The sequence below is a fragment of the Oryzias latipes genome, chromosome 3 (genome assembly GCF_053564925.1).
Source record: "Oryzias latipes strain Hd-rR chromosome 3, Olatipes_Hd-rR_3.1".
Lineage (NCBI taxonomy): Eukaryota > Metazoa > Chordata > Actinopteri > Beloniformes > Adrianichthyidae > Oryzias > Oryzias latipes.
In genome coordinates, this window is record NC_136239.1 from 33451139 (window position 1) to 33475557 (window position 24419).

Genomic DNA, 24419 nt, shown 5'->3' on the forward strand with positions numbered 1-24419 from the left:
GCATTTCTTTGATTTAAAGCTGGATTTAAAAAAATAATTTTAAGAAAAAGGTGCACAAACAGATACCATTTCATGTTGAGCTATCATTTCTTGCTACCATACTTTTCTGACTACAAGTTGCACCTCTGGCCAAAAAAATGCAGAAAAACCACGACTGAAGCTACGTTCACACCCTCACCAACACGCCTTTAACTGGCCACTTCCAATGAAAAGGCTATGGAAACGCGTTTCGAGCTTCCACGTTCAAAACTCTGACGATCACGTGTAGCCATGCAAGGTTTTATGACAGTTTTCGGGCTCTACGCACAAAATGAGCTAGTAAACGGTACAAAAATAGTCTAGTGTGAACTAGGGCTGGGAATCCCTGGGTACCTTACGATACGATTAGCGATACATTGCTCACGATAACAATACTATCACAATATGGCTATAATGTGATAATCGATATAAATCATCTCTAAGAACTCATGATATATTTTTAATATTTCCCCATTTATTTTTTTATTTTTTAACACAATGATGATGAACAACTTGTGTCCTATTTGGTGTAATGAATAACAGACTTTTGTGTGACATTGCTGAAATCAGTAATACTCTGTCTTTGACAAACGATGACAATTTTCATCTGGAAGCATCTGTAAAATTCAGTGTAAACAATAGTGAACATGAACAGCAGTGCCTTTATTTAGTACAAAATTAGTGTAAACAGGATAAAAAATGAATAAGTCAAGTAGCTGCCAGGCACATTGGTATTAACTTTTGAAAAATATAGACTATCGCGTTATTTTAAAAAGATAGCTGTAAATCATTAATAATTCTGTAATTCTGTAAACAAATTATAGTGTCTTTGTTCAAAATAAATTACACCAATTAGTGCAACTGTGGTGTAAACAAAAATACAATTCACACGGGACTAAATATCGCGATACATCACCATATCGATATTTTGGCATACCCCTAGTGAACACCATGGGCTAAAAGTGCATCTAATGGTTTCTTAAATGTGCTTCACATGTCCGGTGTGTCCTAAGCTTTATACTCCCAAAATAACGGTATGTTAGTGTATGATATCATGAGAGGTTTTAAACACGTCGGGAATTTGTGGCTCGTTTGCTTAAGGAAGTCTTCCCATCCCTGTGCGGAGATTCTCTGCCGCCTCTCACACGGCACACGGACATTAACAAAGGGGTGACGACGGACTCGCTGACAGGCAGAGGAAGCCGCAGCTGCTGGCTGGGTGGGTCCAGCCAACCTCCCTGCCAGGAGGCAGAAGGGTGGAGGAGGGAAAAGGGGACTGGGCAAACAGACATTAAGTATTTAGATCGGCAGCCCTCAGGGCTCCAAAGTGTCTCCTCCTCCTGTAAATGACAGAACTTGGGGCTCAGGTTTCAAATTTAGCAGGTAGAGGAAAATCGAAGCCTACAATAATTCTGTATTATTTCAGTCATTATATAGAGAATGTGTTTGCAGTTGAGGAAGTTCTCATATCATGCCAGATGTTTCAGGCTGGTGCACCGCAGTTCCCACCACGCTGCTCCAAGGCTTCTCTGTGTGATGTGCAATCGTGCGTCACAGAGCTAATGCTCCCCCGTGAGTCACGCTCTCTGTACCTTGTCAGCCTTTTTTTTTTTTTTCCTCCAAACCCCCCATCTCCTGGCAGAACGCAGCTACACGACAACCAAGGAGAAACTCTCGTCTGTTAGATCAATCCTCAGAGTCCTGCTGTACAGCGTCTGTGATCTGTGCAGCAACGTGCGCCTAAGCAACATCGATGCTGACCGTCAATTGACGAACACTTTTAGAACCATTTCTGGGCTAAATTACATCCTGCTCAAAGCTAACTAAGAAAATATCAGTGGGTTTAGATTGAAAGGGCAGTGCGGCATTCATCGTCCTGCTCGGTTTGGACTCGGTTTGTACGATTGTCAGGCATGTGTGTTCATCTGCGTGTGGGTGTGTCAGTTCTGCTCGCTCAGCAATTGTGTGCAGTCAGTGCTTTGTTGTGACGGGCGGCTTTCTTTTCTGCGCAGGGTGCTGCTCAGGGTCAGAATGCTCTACTACCTAAAACAGGAGGTGATAGGGAGCCTGGCCCAAAAGGTGCTGGACGGCGCGGACTCCAGGTGAGCGCAGCTCGGAGCTGCACACGTTTATCTCCTTTAGGGTATTCTTCTGCCGCTTTATTCACAAAGAATCAACTAATCCAGCAGGTGATTTCTAAAACAAAGCTGTCCTTTTTTAGTTTATGCCTTAAATGAGTTCAACCAGAGCAGCTGTTGTGGTTAGGGCACCTCCAGATCCAGCAGGCGGCTGCAGCTACAGGTGGTTCTTGTCTTTTCGTGCTGAAGATCCCAACGTCAGACTTCTGCAACCACCTTAAATATTTGATCAAATCCCGTGGTAGCACATGCCTCATTCACATGTGAAATCAACCTGTTGAAGGAAGAGGCATCTCCTGCATTTTCAATATAAAGATCCAGAGCTCCACCTGGTGGCGAAAGAGGGAACGGTTTCCACAGTGCAGTGTAGCTCCGTGGTCCCCAGTCCCTTGACTGCTTTGTGGAACAGAAAAAAAAAGAAAACCCGGTCTACTTTTTTTTTCTGTTTTATTTACAATCTGATTCTCAAGGATGTTTTATATTGGAAAACTTCTGGATTCTCCCCATCAGACTCATTCTGCACACAAATGTTGACAATACATTTTCTATCTTCTTGAAGCAGCTGCGCTGACTGCTAAATTAGCTGGGCCAAGTTTGCCTAAAATAAACATATTTGAAAAGTGTCTTATGACAGAAAAGATCCAGTGAGGAAACAGAAGAAAAGCCATTGACTTCAAAATAAAAAAAAAAACTGCATTTCACAGAAGAAAACAGGAATCTTTACTCTAAGTGGATTCATTGCAACAGTTGCTCCTACACACCGTTATAATAATGCACAAAATTCCGCAAAAAACTGTTATGAGGATGCTGCTAATAAAGTTGCTTAAACGCTGGATTCGAGTAATTATATTTAAAAAATACCAACTTTAGTGTATTTTTTTTGTATTTGTTTGTTGTACCTTGAAAGTGTGCAAATAAAGTTTAAAGCAGCTGTACATATTTTACAGAGAATGAAGATAAACTTTATCCTCAAAAGTTGAGGGAAACTGGCAGCTAAAAAAAATCTCCCACTTCCTTCTTGTACTGGCCGATTTGTGAAAACATTTTCTATTAATACTCACTTTTTGGCTGTTTCCCTAAAAAAGGCTTTATTTTGAAACGAAGTTCATTGATGACGAACATGTACTTCGTCTTCACTGCAAAATGGTCCGTCTTTACCATTTCTCCACAAAGAATGTGTTTTGATATCCGTTCCTTTTTCCTTTTACAGTGAGATAAAGATCTGGGTGCCAGATCCCGACCATTCAGAGCTGCCGGCTCTGTGGTGGGATGCAATCGCTGACAAATGCCTGCTTCTCGGCATCTTCAAGCATGGTACAAAACCTAGTCTGCTATTCAAATACTCCAAAAAAGAGAGAAAACTTTATCCGTTCTAAAATATCCTCTGGTGTTTAAATGACCTAACGGGCAATTTTGATAAGATGATTAAAAGTATACTTTAGCTATTCTTTTTTTAGTCTTTTTCCACTGATATCGAGTGTTTTTGTGGGAATCTAACCAGCTTGTGTATACTCCCTTGGTCCTATCTTCAAGCTAGCAGACTAAGTGTCCTCCTGCTCCGTTCCAGGTTATGAAAAGTACAACACTATTCGTGCAGACCCAACTCTCTGCTTCTTAGAGCGCGTGGGACGGCCCGACGAGAAGGCAATCGCTGCCGAACAGAGAGCCAACGACTTAATGGATGGGTATGCACAGATCAAAAGTCTGTGGGATCACAGTTCACTGTGGGTGTGTAGCTGTAACCTGCTGGTTTTATTAAAATGATGCAAATCTTTTGTGTAGGGATGTGGATGATCCAGAGTACAAGCCTGCTCCGGCTCTGCTAAAGGACGACATGGAGGTAAGATTCAAAGAAGCCTCAGTAATGCTAGAAAAGAGAAATTGTTAAATGTTGCTCAAAGTGTGTCACTGCATTTCCATAAATCTTCTCGTTTAGGATGACGCCTCCTCTCCTGGAGATTTAGTCGTCTCTGATAATGCTGGAGGTGAGAATTAGATGTACTGTAATCTGCAGACTGTCTCACAATTTTAAGCTGCTTCTGTGCCGTTAAAATGGCAACAAAGGCTGGAGTTTGCTCTTTGTCGCTCCTATCCAGATGCCGCCCCTGTGATGGAAGGCCAGAGTGCCTACTGGCCCTCCCCCTCTGTGCTGACAGCCCGACTTCGGCGGCTGATCACAGCCTCGCAGCGCTTCACCAAGACCCGGCAAATCATGCACATCCACCAGGCTCAGTCTCAGTTCCAAACTCAGTCCCAGCAGCCAATGCTTCTGCCCACTGCATTCTGTCCCCTGCCCCCAATGCTCAACGACACACTCAACCCCAAGATGGCTGCGAAAATTGAGCGTCAGCAAAGGTTAGAAAAAAAAACCTCGGATCCTCCAATCTGTTGAATATGTGCAAAGGGTACCATTTTTTTTAAATACGTGTTTCCTTCAGGTGGACCAGGCGCGAAGAGGCAGATTTCTATCGAGTGGTTTCCACATTCGGGGTTGTTTTCGACCCAAGCCTCGGGCGCTTCGACTGGACCAAGTTCAGAGCCATGGCTCGACTGCACAAGAAAACCGACGAGAGCCTTCAGAAGTACCTCTGCGCCTTCACCGCCATGTGTCGACGGGTGTGTCGCTTGCCGCCAAAAGAGGGAGGTCAGAAGATTTTTGGTTATAGTCCCAACCGCACACGTTCAAGAAATTACCACTACTTACACCAACTGCTTTGAGATTTTATTTGTTAAGTTGAACTCCTCTGTGAATCCCCTGTCCTGTCTGACTCAGCAGTTCTGAGGTAACTGGTTGATAAGGTCAATCATTAGTGGAAAAGCAAACAGCGTGGTGTTTAAGCTGCTGCCACAAACATGCTTTTGGATTGTGAAAGTATTCATTCGCTCTTCCTCTCTGCTCCAGACTCGGCTGTGGACCCGTCTCTGACCATCCAGCCCATCACGGAGGAGCGAGCTTCCCGCACCCTGTACCGAGTCGAGCTGCTTCGTCAAGTCCGGGAACAGGTTCTCAGACATCCACTGCTCTACGAACGCCTGTCGCTGTGTCAGATGAGCTCGGATTTGCCCGTGTGGTGGGAGGCTGGCGCTCACGACCATGACCTGCTGATCGGGGCTGCCAAGCACGGCGTGAGCCGCACAGATTACCACATCCTGAGAGACCCTGAGCTCAGCTTCATGGCGGCCCAGCGCAACTACAGCCAAAGTAAAGCTGCCCAGCAGCAGCAGCAGGCACATTTACCCACCCCCCATCTGCACCCTCAATACCAGGCGGCCAGCGCAGTGTTAACAGGCTCTCCGATGCCCATGTCCACTCAGAAAGACGCCGATCCCTGTGGGGTTATACCCAAAGTGGAGCCAGCCTCAGAGGAGGAGGAGGAGGAGACTAAGGAGAGACGAGGGGAGAGCTGGAGTGCACCGGAAATGCCATCAGCTCCCTCAGCTCCCTCGGTTCTGGAAGAAAAGCCTGTTTTACCAGTGAGGGACATGGAGAAGCAGATGGTGGCCGCACGAACCAAACCACTCACACCCAACTCGTCTGAGAAGAAACCCAAAAAGGCCAGCAAGAGGGGTCGCAAGGAGGCCCGACGCGGCTCCGGGTCGGACTCCGACGGTTCCTCTTCAAGCTCATCATCCCGCTCTTCTTCATCCTCCTCATCATCTTCCTCCTCCTCACGCTCCGGATCCAGCTCCTCTTCTTCATCAACCTCTTGCTCTTCCGGCTCCTCGTCGTCCTCCTCTTCCTCCTCATCCTCTTCTGATGACAGTGAAAGTGAGGGGGAGGAGGAGAAGAAGAAAGGTGAGATTCCGTTTGATCAGAGAGCCTCTGCTCAGCAGGGCGTGTCAAGTGTGTCTAAGCTCCGCCTCTGGCATGTTTGCAGTGCCTGCAGCAGCAAGCGTGAAGGGTTTTGACGAGGACAGCGTGGCGTCTCTGAGCACCGCACGGGATGAAGCACAAGATGCCCATTTGTCGGAGAACGGCATCTCCAGCAATTCATCTCATCCCTTTCAGGGAGGAGGGTACATGCTGGCTGCATCGTACTGGCCAAAGGTAAATGACGTCAACAAACGGGTGGTTTGACATCTCAAGGTTTAAAAAGCCTCCAAAAACGTTCAGATTTTAAGGGTGTGGTCTTTTTTTCTTTTCTTTCAGGACCGAGTCATTATCAACCGCCTGGACAGCATCTGCCAGGCAGTGCTCAAAGGCAAGTGGCCAGGCCCACGGCGGGTCTATGAGCCCGGCAGCGCAGTGGCCTCCTTCTACACCACCAAGCTGCTGGACAATGCCAACAACAGCGTGAGCGAGGACCCCTCTGCCTCGCCACAGGGGTCAAAGGTGACCAAGCATGTTGCAGAAAACAAGGAGTTCTCAGTAAAACTCAACGATGTATGTTGATTTCTCCCTTCACCCTCCTCCTTCCTCCGCTTCAGCTCTAACTTTAGGACCCCTGCCACCTCTGCTGCCTTGACCGGTGCTAGCTGCAGCATTCAGCATGTTTCTCTGGTTGCTGGCCCGCTTTTTTCTTTGGGGATGATTAGCAGTTTTGTCTTCCCGGCAGGAGGAGAGATTAATTTAATAGCAGCCTTTCCCTCATTTCCCCACACACTCAATTTGAATTGAGCTCTCAGGCTGTAATTACACAAGCACAAATCATTCAGTCATAAGAATATAATAAGGTTTGAAGCCTCTTTACACTGAAGGGGGGGTTTCACTAGGAATCTGATTGGAATGGAGGCCTTCTGCTGTGGGTGATATCTAACATGTTTCTTGGCAATAGGGCTATTAACTCGGCAGGTCTCAAATTTGCTTTATTTATTGTTTTCTGTGCAGTTTTTTGATAAAGATTGACTCTTTTTTTATTACCGTTTACCTTAAACTGTATTGATATAGTATTTTCTTTTATTTATAATCCAGACCATTAGTAGTTTACCTTCTGCTCTGCTGTGCTCTACCCACTGTGTGTCTGTGTGTCCCTGTCATTTCAATAAGAAGCAATCAGAGCATTCCTATTAGGGACTTTCATGGTGTAGACTGTTTTTAGAGGTACAGCTTTATAGATTCATTTGTTGTGTGCTCTTAAAAAGTCCCTTCAAAGAAATCCTCCTTCTGCAATTCCTGATCCGTTTTCCTCAGCTCAGTAGTATGGTTCCCTTTGTCTTCAGCTTGTCTCACATCCACGTGTCTCTGCGCAGCAGGAAGGGGGTCTGAAGCTGACCTTCCAGAAGCAAGGTCTACCTCTGAAGAGGCCTTTGGAGCCCGAAGAAGGCCCCCAGGCCCAGCAGCAGTACCTGGCCCGGCTTCAGGAGCTGCAGAACGCTTCGGACACAGGACTGGCTGACATTACTAAGCCTCAAAGCAACTTCCAGACGGGTACGTTTGTTCAACAAATAAAAGAAAATCATGAAGTCATGAACGGGACTGTAGATGGAAAGTAGATTGTAGATTAATGTGGTTAATATATCCTGATGGTGTAAACCAGGAGGCTGTAACCTGAGGCTCTGAAGCCACATGTTGCTTCTTCATCCCTTCAGTGTGGCTCTGTGGCTGTAAAGAAATGCAAATTATATCAATATGATAAGGGTTTGTAGTTAATTAATCTTAGTTTATTACGTTTTGTCCTTTATATTTTAAATTTTAGTGTCAAATAAACGAGAAAAATGCTGTTAAGAGCAGATTATTATTAGAATACGCTTAAAGCATATACAAATATATTTTAAAAAATTGGATTCTGCATCACTGTTATGTTTACTCTGGATAAGGAAGACGGCACACCAAAATCCTAAAGATGGGATGTGTCAGCTTTGATTTGGCTTTCTTACATTTTTTTTTCTTGTAAATCTGCTCCATCGATCGCTAAACTAAACTTAACTGGGCATCCCTGCCCTTAGACCCTCCTATGATTCAATTATTGTAAATATTTAAAAGCTACATTTTATAAAGGAATACCTTCACAGTCTGAATAAAATACAAAGTGTAAATTTATAAACAGTGACTCTGCGGCTCTGAAAGAAACCGGACCAAATGGAATTTGTTTTTGCATGAAGAGTTGCAGACCCTCTACAGACCCGTTTATGTGTGCTGCAATTGGGGGAGTTTGTTTCCACCACTAGATGGCAGCAGAGCACAGCTTTTAGAGGAGGACTGCTATTTTGTCTTCCTATGTTCCCACATTTCTGTTCTCTTACTTTCTTAAATAAATAGGTTTTTTATTCTGAATTCTTTTAAATGACTCTTCTAATAAAACTCCTATAAATATACTTGTGTAATCTTGGTATATTACTTTTTGAGATGTACCAAATCATTACCATAGACTCTTTAACAGCTAAAACAGCTGGTTCATGCTGTAAACATATTAACCTAAGTTGGACTTTTATTTAAGATTTTTGTCCTTTAGTGAAATGTGCACTTATGTGAAACCTGATGTTGAAAATACTCATCGGAGTTGTCCTCTTTCTTTGATTCCCCTTCAGTTTCTCCAGGTCTTACCAGTCAGATGAGGCTGAACGGAGCACTCGATGGTCAGCCGGCGGTGAAGAAGAGGAGGGGCAGGAAGAAGAACGTGGAGGGGATGGACCTGCTTTTCATGAACAGGAATCAAACCCCTGCTGTTTCCCATCAGGTACGCAAGGGGGGGGCAGTTCATTCAACATATGTTTAAGTTCCTGCATAAATATAAGAAAGTTAAATGCATGTCTCCCTACAGTGCATATAAACATTCTTATTCCACGTCTTCAGATGCCTCCAGGTTGGGGAGGTATCGGTCAGGTGGGCATGCCTGCAGCCGCCATGCCAAACTACAGCCCGAGCACCAGTCAGGTCCCTGCGGACACGGAGAGCAGAGTTCCTGTCATTAACCTCAAAGACGGCACCCGGCTCGCTGGAGACGATGCTCCCAGGAAGAAAGATCTGGAGCAATGGCTCAACGAGCATCCTGGCTTCGTGGCAGACACCGGGGCCTTCATTCCCGTGAGTCCCTCTGTTGTTTTCCTCTCTTCTATTCAGGGACCACACATTCTGTCTGTCTATGGATCCCATACTCTGATAAATATTTGTATATGGACAAAGAATGCAAGTGCACAACGTTGTAATATCCTTTTTTTTTTCGTTTGTTTTTCTTTGCGACCTTCAGGGAGTAAATAAGATGCAAATGCAGTTCCACTTCCAGGACGGTCGGCCAAAACAGAAAAGGCACCGCTGCAGGAACCCCAACAAGATTGATGTCAATAGCCTGACGGGAGAAGAAAGGGTCCAAATTATCAACAGGAGAAATGCACGCAAGGTGTGTTTACATCTTTGGTTGTTTTTAAATAGAAATTAACAACCGATAAAAGACTCTCGGTGAATCCCTGTCACTGGTTTTAATGCACAGAAGACTATAAAGTGAGTGAAGATGGAATGGCTGTGATCAGGCCTGGATGGGTTTTCAATGCCTGTGTCTCTCTCCTAGATTGGGGGAGCCTTCGCTCCTCCTCTGAAGGATTTGTCCCGGTTCCTTCAGGAGAACCCGGAGTATGGAGTCCCTCCTGAATGGGCGGATGTAGTCAAACAGTCGGTGGGTTGCAGATCTTTGTTTGAAATGCAATGTTATCAAAAACCCAATTTCCTAATTATAGGTTTGTTGAAGCTTTTGGGTAATTCATAACAGCTTTTGTAAAAGTTTTGCCTGGTTTTGATAAACACTGTGATTCATCGAACACTCGTGTTCTTTTATTTTGCAGGGTTACCTTCCGGAGAGCATGTTTGATCGGATCCTGACGGGACCCATCGTTCCCGAGGAGGTCAGCCGACGAGGACGCCGGCCGAAGAATCCTCTGGCAAAGATGGCTGCAGCTGCAGCGGCGCCAAATCCGGCTGCCTCCGCCTTTGGCTTGAACCCGGTCTTGGCTAACGGCCTACTCCCTGGTATGGACCTCACCAGTTTGCAGGCTTTCCAGCAAAACCTCCAGAGTTTACAGTCCCTGCAGCTCACTGCTGGTCTCCTGGGCCTGCCGTCTGACACCAGCAACCTGGCTGCAAGTAATTTAGCTGCTATGTTTCCCATGATGCTCTCTGGTATGGCTGGAATGCCAAACCTGCTGGGTGTGAGCAACCTGCTTGGGAAACCGGCTCAGGAAGGAGCAGGAGGCTCTGAAGAGAAGACAAAGGGAATCAGCAGCAGTGCAACAGATGAGACGTCTGCCTCTGAAACCCCCTCTCACACCTCAGACAACAAAGGAGAAAGGACAGAGGACTCAAACGGGACTCCTTCCTCCACTTCCAGCTCTTCTTCCTCTGCCACCACCACACAAAGTGCTTCAGCTGCATCTGCAGCCACCAGTCAACCACTTTCTCTTAACCCTTTGTTACTCTCCAGTATGCTTTACCCAGGGATGCTTCTCACTCCAGGCCTTAACCTTCCCGTGTCTGCCACACAGCAGCCGAGCTCAAACAATGACCCTTCCACCCTTCCGTCTGCTGCTGCTGCTCCTCCTCCTGCAACCCCCCAGTCCTCACTGCAAGGGGCAGAGCAGCTTCAAGCGCAGAAGGATCGAGAGGAGGACGACGAAGAGGAGGACGACGACGAGGTGCCAGAGGAGACTGTAGATGAGGAGGAAGATGAGGACGAACCGTCAGATCCAAAAGAAAACTGTGATCTCAAAGGTTCGGCCAAAGCGGATTCGTCTTCGTCAGAGTCTGGGAGCTCCTCCTCATCTTCTGATAATTCAGACTCGAGTGACGAGGACTGAACCTATAAATATATAACAGAAATTTTATTTATGTATTGCTTAGAAATGTAAACATATATTCACATATTTGGATTTTTTCAAGCACTTATGTTGAAATTTCTTTACATGTAAATATGAAAACTAACTACAATGTTGTGTAAGAAAGTCTACAAAAAAAAACAAAAAAAACAAAAAAAAACAGGAAGAACTGACCTAAAGTATGTGTTTGTTCACGAGGTACAATCTTGTTTGAGACATTTTGCATGTCCGGCTTCAGTGGAACTCTGAACTCTGTGAACATGTACCACACCATTGTGTACAACTGCAACAAAAAACGGCATTATTGTAATTATGTCAGGATTAATTTTATTAAAAAAAAGTGAAACTACATCAACATGCTCTTGGAGCTGTACTGTTAATATATTTTGATTGTCAGGGGCGGGGCTGTGGGGAGATTGACGCTTGACACTTTGGCTCCTCTTTGTAAATAGTCTGTACCTTTTTGCTGGTTTGTTGACACCCATGCTTGGCAGATTACACATCGGATATGTCAGCAATAACCTGGGCAGCTAATGAATGTCACTGAAGCTGTAGATTCTCCGTCTGCCATGTTTTTGACACTCACCACCCCCCCGTGCACAACTTGGCTCCGCCTCACAAACTTCACTTTCTGGAGGTTGTTATTTTTGGTGACACAATCACCTGGCATTCTCTCTTCAAATATCAAATCAGTGGGGAAACTTCTCAATAACAATTCACAATTCTTAATAAGCTCAAGTCACTTTTTTTTAGTGGATTGTTATTTTTTTCTCTCTCTCAAAGATTCACACATTTTATCGTCTTTTTTTTATTTTTCACCATCACCTTATGATAGTTGTGCTTCTGCGTTGCCCACAGTTTGTTCATACGCACATCTATATTGAATAAAAGCTCCTCAAACTGTGGTGAAAAAATTTGACTGTGTGCCAAAAAACAACAACTGCCCTTTGACCCCCCTCCCTTTGACAGTGTTTCTGGATATTACTACAGTCTTTGTGCATTGAACTGCATCTTTACCTCAACTCTGCTCAATGGTTTGGCTTCACTGTGCAAATGTACATGTGCATGAGTGTATTTTTGCTCTCTGTCCATGTACACAACTCCCTTGTATCTGCTAGACTGAGTGTCAGAGGCCTTTTTGTCCATTTTTCCTCTGAGAGCTTCCACCATGTTGTTTTTTTTTTTATCCCCCCCACCCCTCCGTTTCTCTGGGATGGCATCTTCCACTGTTAAAACCTTCCTGTGCTGAAGGGACAAACTAGAACTCAGAAGCCACATCACTAATGTGTATCGCTTTCAAAGACGTTCTCTCAGAAGGGTTTGAATCCATTTTGAGTATTAATATGAGGATATGTTCGGCTTCCGAGACGGTTCTTGTTTTAACTTTTTTTTTCCCTCATCCACACAAATAGATCTCAAGCTTAGGTAGAAGTGCCCTTACCTCGTACTTTGCTCTTGAATTCCGCGGCTCAGATCTGTGCCCGCTGTCCATCCTGTTCAGTATTCCTGCACGCGTCAGCTTTTTAGCCGTAACCAGGACACAGACACTGGAGTATGCTCGAGCTGAAATCCCTTTTTTTTTGTTGTAATTTTCTTTGGCACAACAGTTTTCACTCTAGGACTGCTGTTACACAGTGGACTGTTAGACTCATCATTTCCAGGGAGAAACTTCTGGCTTGGGCCTCTCCAACCTGATTCTATACTGTTCAGTTCTTAAGTACAGCTGTAGCATCCCTCTTTGGTGGGTTCAACCATGAACACAAAGACTGAAGACATGTTTGTTTTCTACTGTTGCTTTAAAGTGCTTATCTTGTATGCCTGTTCTATATAGACCTTGTCATGGGTTTGCTTGCAATGCAGTTGAGTTTTCATTAATTATTACTAACAGTATGGTATTTTTCTATGTCGGAGCAATGAAACATGCCACTGTCATTTTGTACATCTGCACCTCTGCTCTCTTTTAACTCATATGTATGTCTGTATGCAAACGCATAGCCTCTGCTGTACCCGACTGATGTAAGGACTTTCTGACCATCAGTGGTGGCTCGATTGGATGATGCTCTAAAAGACAGAAGTGGAGATTTGTTTTTCTTGATGTTGTATTGTAGGACTCCTAAATCACTGCTGTTGGTACAGCAGCAGTGCTGAATTGTGGTTGACAGGCCAACAGAGACCAATATGCAAGAGGAACGACAAAACACACTACTGCTGTACATGGAAGGTCTCCAATACAGTTTTCTCATGCAATCCCGGAGAGTATAAACCAGTATCAAATGTCACCCTGTTTTTTTTTTCTCTCTCAAACATTGGCAAGTTGTGGTCCGTGCAGTCAAAAAAAATTCATGTAGTGCAGGAAAATGCGTCTTAAGTCATTTGTAATTTATTGGATTACTTTCTATGAAGTTCTATAGAGGAAATTGAGGTTTAATTATTTTTATTAAACATATTCTTCTGACTATTAATTCTTTGTGTATTTGTCTTTTCTTTGAAAGACTTTAGCAAGGAAGTGGTTTTTTTTTCTTTTGTGATAACCTTCACATTTGAGGTGAAAGTGTCAAGTGTTTGTCTGAGTGCTAATTACCTAAGCTGATTTTCATATTACAAGTACCTCAAATTAGTTTACCCTTAAAAACCGTTAAAAAGTTCCATTTACAACATTTTACAACTGGATGTACCAACTATAAAGGATGACTTGAACAGTTTTCTACAAGCACATTCTACACTATTTCCAGCTTGGATGAATGTATGAACTTCTCTCCAGAAACCATGTGGTTCCACACTGAAGATGTTGAGTATGAAATTAAAAAAAAAAGATTTTTTTTTGTCATGTGTGTATAATATTTTGCTAATAATATAATTAAATTTGTTATATATGTTTAATCGGAACGGAAGATTGGGTCATCAAATAAATAGCCCATGTAGATAAAGCAACCCCCAAACTGCTCGTGAGATTTCTTCCATCAAGTTTCGCGGGAGTTTGCCTCCGTTCTCTTAAGCACGCTTGTCCCTTTTAAACTACGTCACTATGCAACATGCAATGCTGCGTTCACAGGACTTAACAAAAAAAAAAACGTTTTTAAATCAACGCGGGATCTTGGTCAATTTGTCCATTAAAACTTACGTTTGAGTAGATTTAAGTTCAGGTAAATTTTAAATAAACATGTTGTATCACTACGGTTGGTTCTGTTTTGGCAATTTTTGTTTTATTTTATGAAATCCTACACTTTTAGGTACCATACAGAGGATTTTCCCCCAACTTCCGGTGAAAAGGAACGCACCACTGTCACGTTCTTGCTAGCTAGTGTAGCGCCTCTTTTGACTTTTAAATTTTCGACGCGAGTACATCGACGACAGGTTTTCTGGTAAGATGACTCTTCAGGAAGACCTAACCAAGTTCCTATTTTGTCTATTTGTATATGCTAAACATGGAGAGACACGTGCTTGTTTTAGAAGGAGCCGTTTCTGTAAAAGAAGGGATAAAATTGTTATAGTTTTTAGCCTGTGATCGCCATCTTTGGAATTTGTCGAGACATGTTTTATTTTTCTCCCCCGATTATTTTATTAGTAATTATTAATGTGTTATATTGTTGAAACTAGGCTGAAAGACAATATTTCATTAAAGTCTGGAATATTTAAGAAAAGTGGTACGGAAAAAAAGACATGTTTGACGAGCGAAATCAGGCCCTTTTAAGTAAAGACCCGCTTTTTGACCCGTGTGCTATCCTATGACCCCACCGTTACATTGAAGTGTTCTCCCTACCATGATAAAGGTGGAAATATTTCATGTAATCCATGGACACCAGTGAAGATCACAAATCATTGAAGAAAAAAGGTTCAGCGCACTGTCTAGTGGGTCTAGATGACCCAACTCCCAATGTTAAAGTGCCTAGGATAGCACAAGGGTTAAGGATTTAGAGATGTCGTTGCTAAGAACAACATTTAAAATCAAAGTCAGTTGGCTACGTGCTACAAACTTGAAATGTTTTCTTAAACGCACAGCATTGTTCAACATCACAATCAGTGCTAAGATTGTGTTAACTGTTGAGCACGGTGGTGGAAGCTTGGTCATTTGTGCTGCAGCTTAAACTCCCAGAGACCCCAGTGTCTCGGAGCTTTTGAGTGACAAGTTTGTAAACATCTGTCAAAAATAATGGGCTGACACCATTGATTACCATTTGACATCAATCAAAGCGTTGCAATAGACCAGACTTTTATCTGATTGGAATATATTTTTTAACAGTAAAGTTTTTTATTAAGTAAAACCTTAACATTTAGTCTTTCAGCAGGCACAACAACACCACTTCTATGAGTTTAAGGACTTATGTTTCTGGTTTTTATAAAGTACCTGACTGATGTTCGACTTAACAAGCAGACGCTACACCAAAGTCATTTGTTCTCGTTGTTCATTCTGAACGTGATGCATGGATGTGTTCTCTTTTAATGGCTCCCTTCTTTTTTCTGTTTCCACCTTCTTCCTGTCCTGTGTGAGTGAAGAGGTCACCATGGCAACCACACCTCAGGGTGGCGATGAGGAAAAGCAGAATCTGGGCCCCAGTGAGCACCTCACGAATGCGTGCAGGTCAGACAGTCAGTTGAGCAGAAGCAAATTAGCACCGCAAACGAGTTGTTTTTGTTGTTTTGACGGATAAGAGGAAAACACATGAAGCAAACCCTTCATACATCTGTTTATAAACTTCAGCATATCATTTATTTTTCTAGCTGATGAAAGAATTATTTGTATTTCTGTGCATTGGTTTGAATCCAGGGATTGGTCCAAAGATCTGACAGAGGAGGTTAACGTGAGACTGGATGGTACACTCCAAGAGTTTCTGCAGAACTACAAGAGCAGGGAGGAAGACCAGAGCAACAAAGGTGGGCATGTTTGTGATTTAAGTATTTACTTTTTATTTTTTTATTTTCAGAAAGAAAGGTTATGATGAGTATGAATCACATTCAATGCTTACAGATTTGGCCGAAGAGTGTTGTCGTCAAGCCGGGATCTACTATTTTAGGATTTTGAAGAACATGATGGAGAGGCGGGTCATCAGTGACAACTCTGTGAGTATGTCGCCCTCCTGTGGCCATTGGAAAAACCGCAGTTATATTTGATTTGAAATTCGATCACTGCATACCTTACTTTTACTCCAGTCATTCATTTTATTTCCTTCAGAGTAAACTTCTTTTTCTACTGTTGGCTGTAGGGACTTTTGTCAAATGGTTTCCACCGTTGTCTGGTGGCGTGCTGTCTGGAGGTCCAGATAGCTTCAAACCACCTACCGTGTGATTTCCCCCAGCTTCTTCGCATCCTCCAGCTCACGCCCTACCACCTGATAAAGGTGTGTTTGCAGCTTAGACTAGTAGTCAACATGTGATCAGAGCTTATTGGCCCTTGTCACATCTATAACTTCCTTTTGTCCAGGTGATTGAGCTTGTGAGGACACTCGATCAGCACTATCATGTCTGCAAGTCCCTCTCTCAAGTGAAACAACAAATCCTGGAGAGCTTGGCCTGGACCGGCGACTCGCCACTGTGGGAGGAGATCCAAGCTAATGGCGGCCGTTTTCCTCTCATCCAGCAGGTGGACACAGACAGATCAGATCTGACACGTTTTCATCTTTTGGTGTCTAACAGAATGTCAGGACTTTGCAGCTCCTTCCAGCAGAGCAGTGTTTTAGAATCCCTTGTGCTGTATGCAGGTGATGCCACAAAGTTTCCTTGAAAGTCCTGTACGTCCAGACTCAGGCTGTCACCAACCACAAGGTCCTCTAAAAGTGTAGCCAAAACTCTGGGTTTTCTTTGCACTTTGCACTGAAGACTGAACTCTTGCTCTATTTTGTCAGATCGAGTCAGTTTGGAGACGTGTTTTTCCTCCAACGACGATGAAGAGCACTCCACAACAGTGAACAAGGCGGAGAAGAACAACTTCCTGCATCAGTTTTCTCGCATGGTGAGCGTCGTCGTCTGTTTACTGTTTTTGGAAACGGGTGAGGTTTGGTGCAGCTTTGCTTCTGTTTGGCCGCAGGTTTACACCATGACAGCAGCACGTCTGGAGGATCTGGGCTCCAAACTAAAGCTCTCTGGTGATCTGAGGAGGTCGATCTGGACCTGTTTTGAGAACTCGCTGGTTCAGCACCCTCGCCTCATGGTGAATCATCACCTGGATCAGCTGCTCTTCTCTTCCATCTACATCACAGCTCAGGTGAGCTTGGATTTCCTCCTTCATGCTGGTGAACGTTTTGGCCATAAAAACCAGCGCGCTGTTATTTGAAAAAAGTATTTCTTGATTCCACCAAAATCTCAGTTGTTTTTTTTTCGTCTGTAACAAAGATGGACGCCTTAAAAACATATCAATACTCCAGGAATCCGATTTACAAAGACCCATATTAAAATCCCACTCCAATCATCTTTTAAAGTGTTTCCATTAGTTTTTTTTTTTATTATTATTATGATTGTGCCGTTTTTAGCTAAACCCAAAAAAATCAGTCGTTTTCTGGGACATCGTTTCTGCAGATCAGCAGGAGTTGTGGATGGGACTGTTGGCGCTCTTATTTTAAACGCCATTGTTTCGTCTGCTCCTGATTCATTATGACTTAAATAAAGAAATAGTCAGAAGTGAATCTTTTTTTTTTTTAAATGTCCTCCATCATCAGAAAAATGCCACAAAAACATGTTAAAAACACCAAAACCGCTCGCTTTTAGTGGAGTACGAAACCGCGTACCGTGTGCTGGTGGTTTAGCATTTGAGGGTTTTAATTCAAGAGTGATTCCATGATAAATAGGAGGTGCAAACATAAATATTTGAGTGAGGATTGTGGAAGATACTAGAATGGACCTCATAGATGGAGATTGTTCTGGAGCAAATAAAAACAGTCCACGGCTCCTTAAGCTAGTCAGACATGGATAAACATGAGCACCAAGGTGGGATGTCTGCAGCATGGCAGAGCTGGCGAGTCTGAAACGGACGATGATCAATGCTGCTGTTGCAAAGGGCTCAAAGATGGGGCACAGGCAGGGGTTGGGGGTTCTAACGCCAGTTGTATCGTCTCCTCTTCCCAACCACACCTGTGTGGCTGTGCTCTGCTTTCCTCTTCCATGCTCGGTAAAACTCACCGTAAGTGCCAACTACATTTATGTAGCGTACTCCTCCCAGTTTCTGCTCGGCTGTGTTGTATGTGACACAATCTGTGCTCTGACAAACTGTGCTCTCCCCATTCCTGTTTACCCTGTACACATCAGACTTCACCTACGACTCCCACCACTGTCATCTGCAGAAGTTCTTAGATGACAGTGCCATTGTGGGCTGTGTATCAGGGGGGGGGTGAGCAGGATTACAGGGGGGTCATCACTGACTTTGTTAGCTGGTGTGAAGTTAACCACCTGCTGCTTAACACCAGCAAGACAAAGGAGCTGATACTGGACTTCAGGAGGTCCTCACCATCACAGTCACCGGTGAACATCCAGGGTTCAGACATTGAGGTCGTGGACACATTTAAATATCTGGGTGTTCACCTGAACAACAGACTGGACTGGTCCAACAACACGGATGCTCTGTACAGGAGGGGCCAGAGTCGCCTTCACCTGCTGAGGAGACTGAGGTCCTTTGGCGTGTGCAGACAGCTGCTGAGGACCTTTTACGACACTGTGGTGGCCTCAGTGGTCCTTTATGGAGTTGTGTGCTGGGCGGGGGGCAGTGCAGGCAGAGACTTGAAGAGGCTTAACAAACTGGTAAGAAAGGCCGGCTCTGTCCTGGGCTGCACACTTGAGTCCATCGAGGAGGTGGCGGACAGGAGGATGTTGGCTAAGCTGACATCCATCATGGATAACCCCTCCCACCACCTGCACAAAACTGTAGAGGCACTGACCAGCTCCTTCAGCACAAGACTGTTGCACCCTCAGTGTAAGCAGGAGCGCTACCGCAGGTCATTCCTCCCCACAGCCATCAGACTGTACAACACCGTGTCAAAGTGACACTCCACGGTCCCAGGGGTGTTTTTCTGTTTAGTCATTGATTCATTTACTTTTGTTGTAGTTGTTGTTTTTCAATTTTAAATTGTTTTTTGTTCCTGAACAGTTGTTTGTTTTTGTTTTTGGTGTGAACTTCATTAGTTATTTCTGTATTTTGAAAAAATTTGTAATGTTTTTTTTGTTTTGTTTTTTACAGTTTACATGTTTCGCAGATGTTTTTTACACTTTTGCAGCTGTATTTATTTAATATTTATTTCTTTATTTAATAAGAATCTCATTTTTGATAATAATTTTTCATAATAATTTTAGTAATATTTTTAATTATCTAATATAAATGTCATTTGTGATGTCCTTTATTGATGTTATATTATATAGATTATTTCTGAATGTCGTGTTGCTGCCACAGAAATGAAATTTCCCCATTGTGGGATTAATAAAGTCATCATCTATCTATCTATCAATCACACCAGTTATAACTACACAGCGTTAAGAAGTTTACTGTTTTTAAGGTGCAAAAAGGCAGCGTAAACTCTTGGTTTTATTCCCTATTTATGTTTGTATTTGAAAGCTTAAACTGAGTCTTTAACTCCTGGTGTTTGCCTTTTATTCTTTCACAGGTTACAAGGACCACATTAACTGTCAGTGACATCATGGACGCCTACAGCTCTCTGCATTATTCCACAGACGGTGTAAGTTTGTTAAAAACATGCCAGTTTGTTTTAGTGATCTCACACTTTGTGTCTGTGTGCGTCAGGCAGCGATCGGTGCGTACATTTATAGATGTGTGTGCAGAGGCGTTTCAAAGATAGTTTTAAGCTGCTGACATTTCAATTGTGTGTGTGTAAATTCATTGTACGTTTTGTACACCAGCTCATTGGCCTTGTGGTAGAGTGGTAGGCCGAGTCATACCAAAGACTCTAAAAATGGGACCCTGCTTGACCCTCAGAGTTAAAGGGTCGGATTGGGGGTTGAACCATCGCACGGTTCCCGAGTGCGGCTTTGTCTGCAGCTCACCGTTCCCCCAGGGGACGTGACACTAACGGGACTTGAACTTATATGAATACACAACTGCAAGTGCACACAGTTGGGCAAAAAAATCAAGTTTCTAATCAAGTATTACACTTTTGAGACTCTTTTCTCTCCATCTGCTTTAAAAAAACAAAAAAAGTCTGCAAAACCGTGAGACTGTGAAATAGCGAGTGAACACTGTCGTTAAATCTAGTTCCTATTTCCTGTCCAGCTGTTGCAGATTAGCTTTCAACTATAACTATGATTATAGACATTAAACCATTTTTAGAATAAGTCCTCCTAGCACCCTCATTTATCTAGCTTTATTTATAACAATATTTTAGAACATTTACACTGAGATTACTTATAAACCATCTGATCCCAAATCCCTGATTCTAAAGCCTTTTTCTGTCCTCAGGTCTGCAAAGACCTGCAGATCACAGACCCTGTCATGGAGACTCAAGGAACAGGTGACGACTTCATGCAACTAAAGGTTTCACTAATCTGCTATAGAAAATCTTTATTTAGCTGCTGCTTATTTATGGTTGACTACAGTTTGATGTAGAAGTTAATTTGATGATAAATCAACATTAACCCCAAAGAAATGGAAAAGCATTTATCCAAGCCCATCCAAAAGATACAAAACTTGACAAATATTACACAAATATTTATTAACCAAATACTAGGGCTGCGCAACCAATCGCAAGTTTATTGTTATCGCAACATCAAGCTGTGCTATACGCATATCGCAAAAGACGGCGGGAAATGGGATAAATGGTTACCTTAAATGTGCTAAAACAAACTTATGGCAGCTTGAAGTATTTAACGAAAAAAAATAAATCCAGTTATGCGTTTGACCAATCGGATGGAGCCCTTTTCTGTTAGATGCTTGTCTGCTATGTAGACAAGGGTCATTTGGAGAATCATTTAAATGATTTTGACTCTTATTTAAATCAAACTGTTGCAGTGAAATAGAAATGACGTTTTTGGTTATTTTGCTATTTGTTCATGTGTCACAAGTCAAATCGTTATTCAATATTGATCATTAATATTGCGCATCGTGAGTTTTCCTCTTATGGTGCTGACCTACCAAATGCATATTCATATATATACTCATTCATACACACACACACACACATATATATATATATATATATATATATTTCCATACATATATAGATTCTTACATTTTGCTCCCACAGAGAGCTTATAACTAACTCTCTTATAAGTTATAGTAATGAGGATGTTGTTATTTCCTCCTTATCTTTGGTTCATTGTTTTAAAATTCTTCAAATAACCCTTTGGTCATCCATGGATGGTGTTTGTGGATTGTCATAGTGAGTCAATGTTTTGTTTTTGGTTCATTCCAAACCTCACAGTTGACATCCTGACGCCCAGCTCTCCCAGGGAGGAGGAGGGAGGAGGCAGCTTCATCAGTTTTTACCGAGCCTACAGCAGCAAAATGCAGAACTTTGCTAAACAGTTTGACCCCGCTTGCAGGGTGAGTGAAAAACCATTAGAAGCAAGACAAAGCCTCTGAATTTAGACTTGTGAACATGGAAAAAATGTGAGTGTTTAAATACATTTTAGTCTTGATATTTAGTGACTCCACACAGGCTGGTGGAATCTCACCTCCGTGTGAAGAGGAGGACGGGCAGAAAGTGAGACGGTGTGTAAGTGAGACTGTAAATTTCATTTCCTGTCTCTCTGGTCCAGGGGGACACTCCGCCTTCGTCTCCGTATCCCAAACGGCAGAGGGAATTCTCTGCAAGGTACCGCGTTCTCAACACCAACCTCTTCATCTCACGGCTGAACAAAGACAGCCCGTCTCTGCTGACGCCCACTCGCACCTGCGTGTTCGGCTCAAGCCCCGCTGAGGTTCGCCGCACGCCGCACACCTCCACCACACCGCCGCACACCTCTACCACACCGCAACACACCTCTACCACATCGCCGCACACCTCTACCACACCGCCACACACCTCTACCACACCGCCGCACACCTCCACCACACCGCCGCGCCACCACGCCACACACCTCCACCACACCGCCGCACACCTCCACCACACCACCGCACACCTCCACCACACCGCCGAACACCTCTACCACACCGCGACACACCTCTACCACACCGCCGCACACCTCCACCACAAACCTCTACCACACCGCGACACACCTCTACCACATCGCCGCACACCTCTACCACACCGTCACACACCTCCACCACACCGTCACACACCTCCACCACACCACCGCACACCTCCACCACACCGCCGAACACCTCTACCACACCGCGACACACCTCTACCACACTGCCGCACACCTCCACCACAAACCTCTACCACACCGCGACACACCTCTACCACATCGCCGCACACCTCTACCACACCGTCACACACCTCTACCACACCGCCGCAAACCTCCACCACACCGCTGCACACCTCTACCACACCGCGACACACCTCCACCACACCGCCGCACACCTCCACCACACCGCCGCTCACCTCCACCACACCGCCGCACACCTTCACCATACCTCTGCACACCTCCACCATACCGCCGCACACCTCCACCACACCGCCGCACACCTCCACCACACCGCCGCTCACCTCCACCACACCGCCGCACACCTCCACCACACCGCCGCAAACCTCCACCACACCGCTGCACACCTCTACCACACCGCGACACACCTCTACCACATCGCCGCACACCTATACCACACCGCCACACACCTCTACCACACCGCCGCAAACCTCCACCACACCGCCGCGCCACCACGCCACACACCTCCACCACACCGCCGCACACCTCCACCACACCGCCGCTCACCTCCACCACACCGCCGCACACCTTCACCATACCTCTGCACACCTCCACCATACCGCCGCACACCTCCACCACACCGCCGCACACCTCCACCACACCGCCGCTCACCTCCACCACACCGCCGCACACCTTCACCATACCTCTGCACACCTCCACCATACCGCCGCACACCTCCACCACACCGCTGCACACTTCCACCACACCGCCGCACACCTCCACCACAACTCCACTCCACTCTCAGCAGAACCCGGCAAATGTCGCGTTTCTTCAACTGAATTTGAGCCCTTGTTTTTCAGAGTCTTTGTGTAATAAACAAGGTCGGAGCAAAAATTCCTCTGAAAGGACGCGCTCTGTCGTTCAGAGAGGAAGAGGAGGACGAGGAAGGGCCTCCTGCTAAGAGGCGTCAGTCAGACGGTCAGTCCGTCCTGCACCATCGTCTGACCGAAGTCATCGAGGATCGGTCCAAAGCGCTGAATCACGTCCGAGTTTGACCGTCTCTTCAGCAGGAAGTCTGACGTTCTTCCTCTTTTAAAAACACTCAAACGATGTAAAAAAACAAAAATCTTGTTTAATATAAACCCATGAATATATATTATATATATTAATATATATGTATTTCTATGTACATATTTTGGGCTTGTTGCCCTCAAACCTACAGAATAATGGGAACTCCTGCCTTGTGATGATCAGACAGGTGTGGTATTTTTGAGCGCGGTTACAGGAAACTGCTTTAAAAGCTTTCACACGCTCCAGAGGAAAGGGGAAACCTGTGAGAAGGACTTCATTAGCCACGAGTATTTACAAAGCTGTAGAGGCTTATGATTACTGGTATGTGTTGATCTGGTAAAGCATTCATTTAATGGATTCCTGATGAAAAGATCGTTTTTTTTAAGAGAATTTGAAAGGAACTAAGTGCACTTTCCAGGATATAGAGGAGAAGCTCTAGTATTAAGAATGAAGTGAAGAAGACTTTTTTTTTTTTTAATCTGACAGAATAATTCTGTCTGGATTTACCAGCAATTCATCTGCTTTAACCAAAAACTAACCGCAGATACAATCAATATGGTTTGGTCTCTTTAAGATCCACTCAGAAAATCGTTTTTTACATTTGAGCTGAATGCTTTTTACAGAAACTTTCTTCCTTTATGAATAAATTTTTTCTCTGTTTATTGTGAAAATGCATAAGCTACGCACGCCACAGCTTGTTTAAAAGTGAGTTTGTTGCCTCACTGATGGTATAGAAAACATTTAGGATTTTGCACACAAAGTCCTGAAGTCTGTTTTATTTTTCAGCAGGTCTTAAAAGCTGAAAGAGTTGTTAAGAATTGCTTTTGTATGAATATTTTTTTGTATGTTAGTCCTGTTGTTATCATTGAATAAACTCTGGTAAATCACCAATAAGAGAATGTCACTTTAAAAAGGGTTTTCCTGCGTTTCTGATTCAAAAAGTGTTTCCTTTTTATTCCCCTCATACATTTGTGCAGTTTAAGGGAGTTAGTAGATGTTTAGATGGTACAAAGTTTATGGCTTTAAGTTTAAACTTTTAGAGGAATTCTTATGAGCCCCAAAGTCAAGTTTATTAATGGATCTATTTAGCTTTATTTTGATACGAATTTAAGAGAATATGGATCAATGTGACCTCAAGACTGATAAAAATGGCGTTGGTGTTTTTAACGTGGCATTTTTTTCATGATGGAGGACATATATGAAGAAAATGAA

General features: G+C 43.9%; 2 protein-coding genes across 11 annotated transcripts in view; both read left to right on the forward strand.

The window, feature by feature from the left end:
* The window catches only part of chd9 (chromodomain helicase DNA binding protein 9), a 74476-nt gene extending 61116 nt beyond the window's left edge, over window positions 1-13360 (forward strand). For 7 of the 10 annotated variants that reach the window (XM_011493380.4, XM_020700328.3, XM_023953640.2 and 4 more), the window contains 16 exons: window positions 2031-2120; window positions 3367-3470; window positions 3724-3841; window positions 3939-3996; window positions 4093-4141; window positions 4253-4511; window positions 4595-4800; window positions 5059-5952; window positions 6035-6204; window positions 6307-6540; window positions 7347-7524; window positions 8625-8773; window positions 8890-9120; window positions 9284-9433; window positions 9602-9706; window positions 9873-13360. In XM_011493380.4, the coding sequence (XP_011491682.1) occupies window positions 2031-2120; window positions 3367-3470; window positions 3724-3841; window positions 3939-3996; window positions 4093-4141; window positions 4253-4511; window positions 4595-4800; window positions 5059-5952; window positions 6035-6204; window positions 6307-6540; window positions 7347-7524; window positions 8625-8773; window positions 8890-9120; window positions 9284-9433; window positions 9602-9706; window positions 9873-10880 (4003 nt within the window). In that variant the 3' untranslated portion in view covers window positions 10881-13360. The remainder of the gene's footprint in view (window positions 1-2030; window positions 2121-3366; window positions 3471-3723; window positions 3842-3938; window positions 3997-4092; window positions 4142-4252; window positions 4512-4594; window positions 4801-5058; window positions 5953-6034; window positions 6205-6306; window positions 6541-7346; window positions 7525-8624; window positions 8774-8889; window positions 9121-9283; window positions 9434-9601; window positions 9707-9872) is intronic. The other 3 variants (XM_011493383.4, XM_011493389.4, XM_011493396.4) reach the window with 3 other exon arrangements.
* Window positions 13361-14126: 766 nt separating this feature from the next.
* LOC101162827 (retinoblastoma-like protein 2) lies at window positions 14127-24120 on the forward strand. Its single transcript, XM_023953643.2, has 14 exons — window positions 14127-14260; window positions 15393-15477; window positions 15664-15770; window positions 15865-15956; window positions 16100-16234; window positions 16318-16476; window positions 16595-16658; window positions 16739-16845; window positions 16921-17097; window positions 19481-19552; window positions 20290-20341; window positions 21251-21372; window positions 21588-21749; window positions 22997-24120. Exons 2-14 carry the CDS (start codon window positions 15401-15403, stop codon window positions 23189-23191), a joined length of 1521 nt encoding a protein of 506 aa, XP_023809411.1. The 5' UTR covers window positions 14127-14260; window positions 15393-15400; the 3' UTR covers window positions 23192-24120.
* The last annotated feature ends 299 nt before the right edge of the window (window positions 24121-24419 follow it).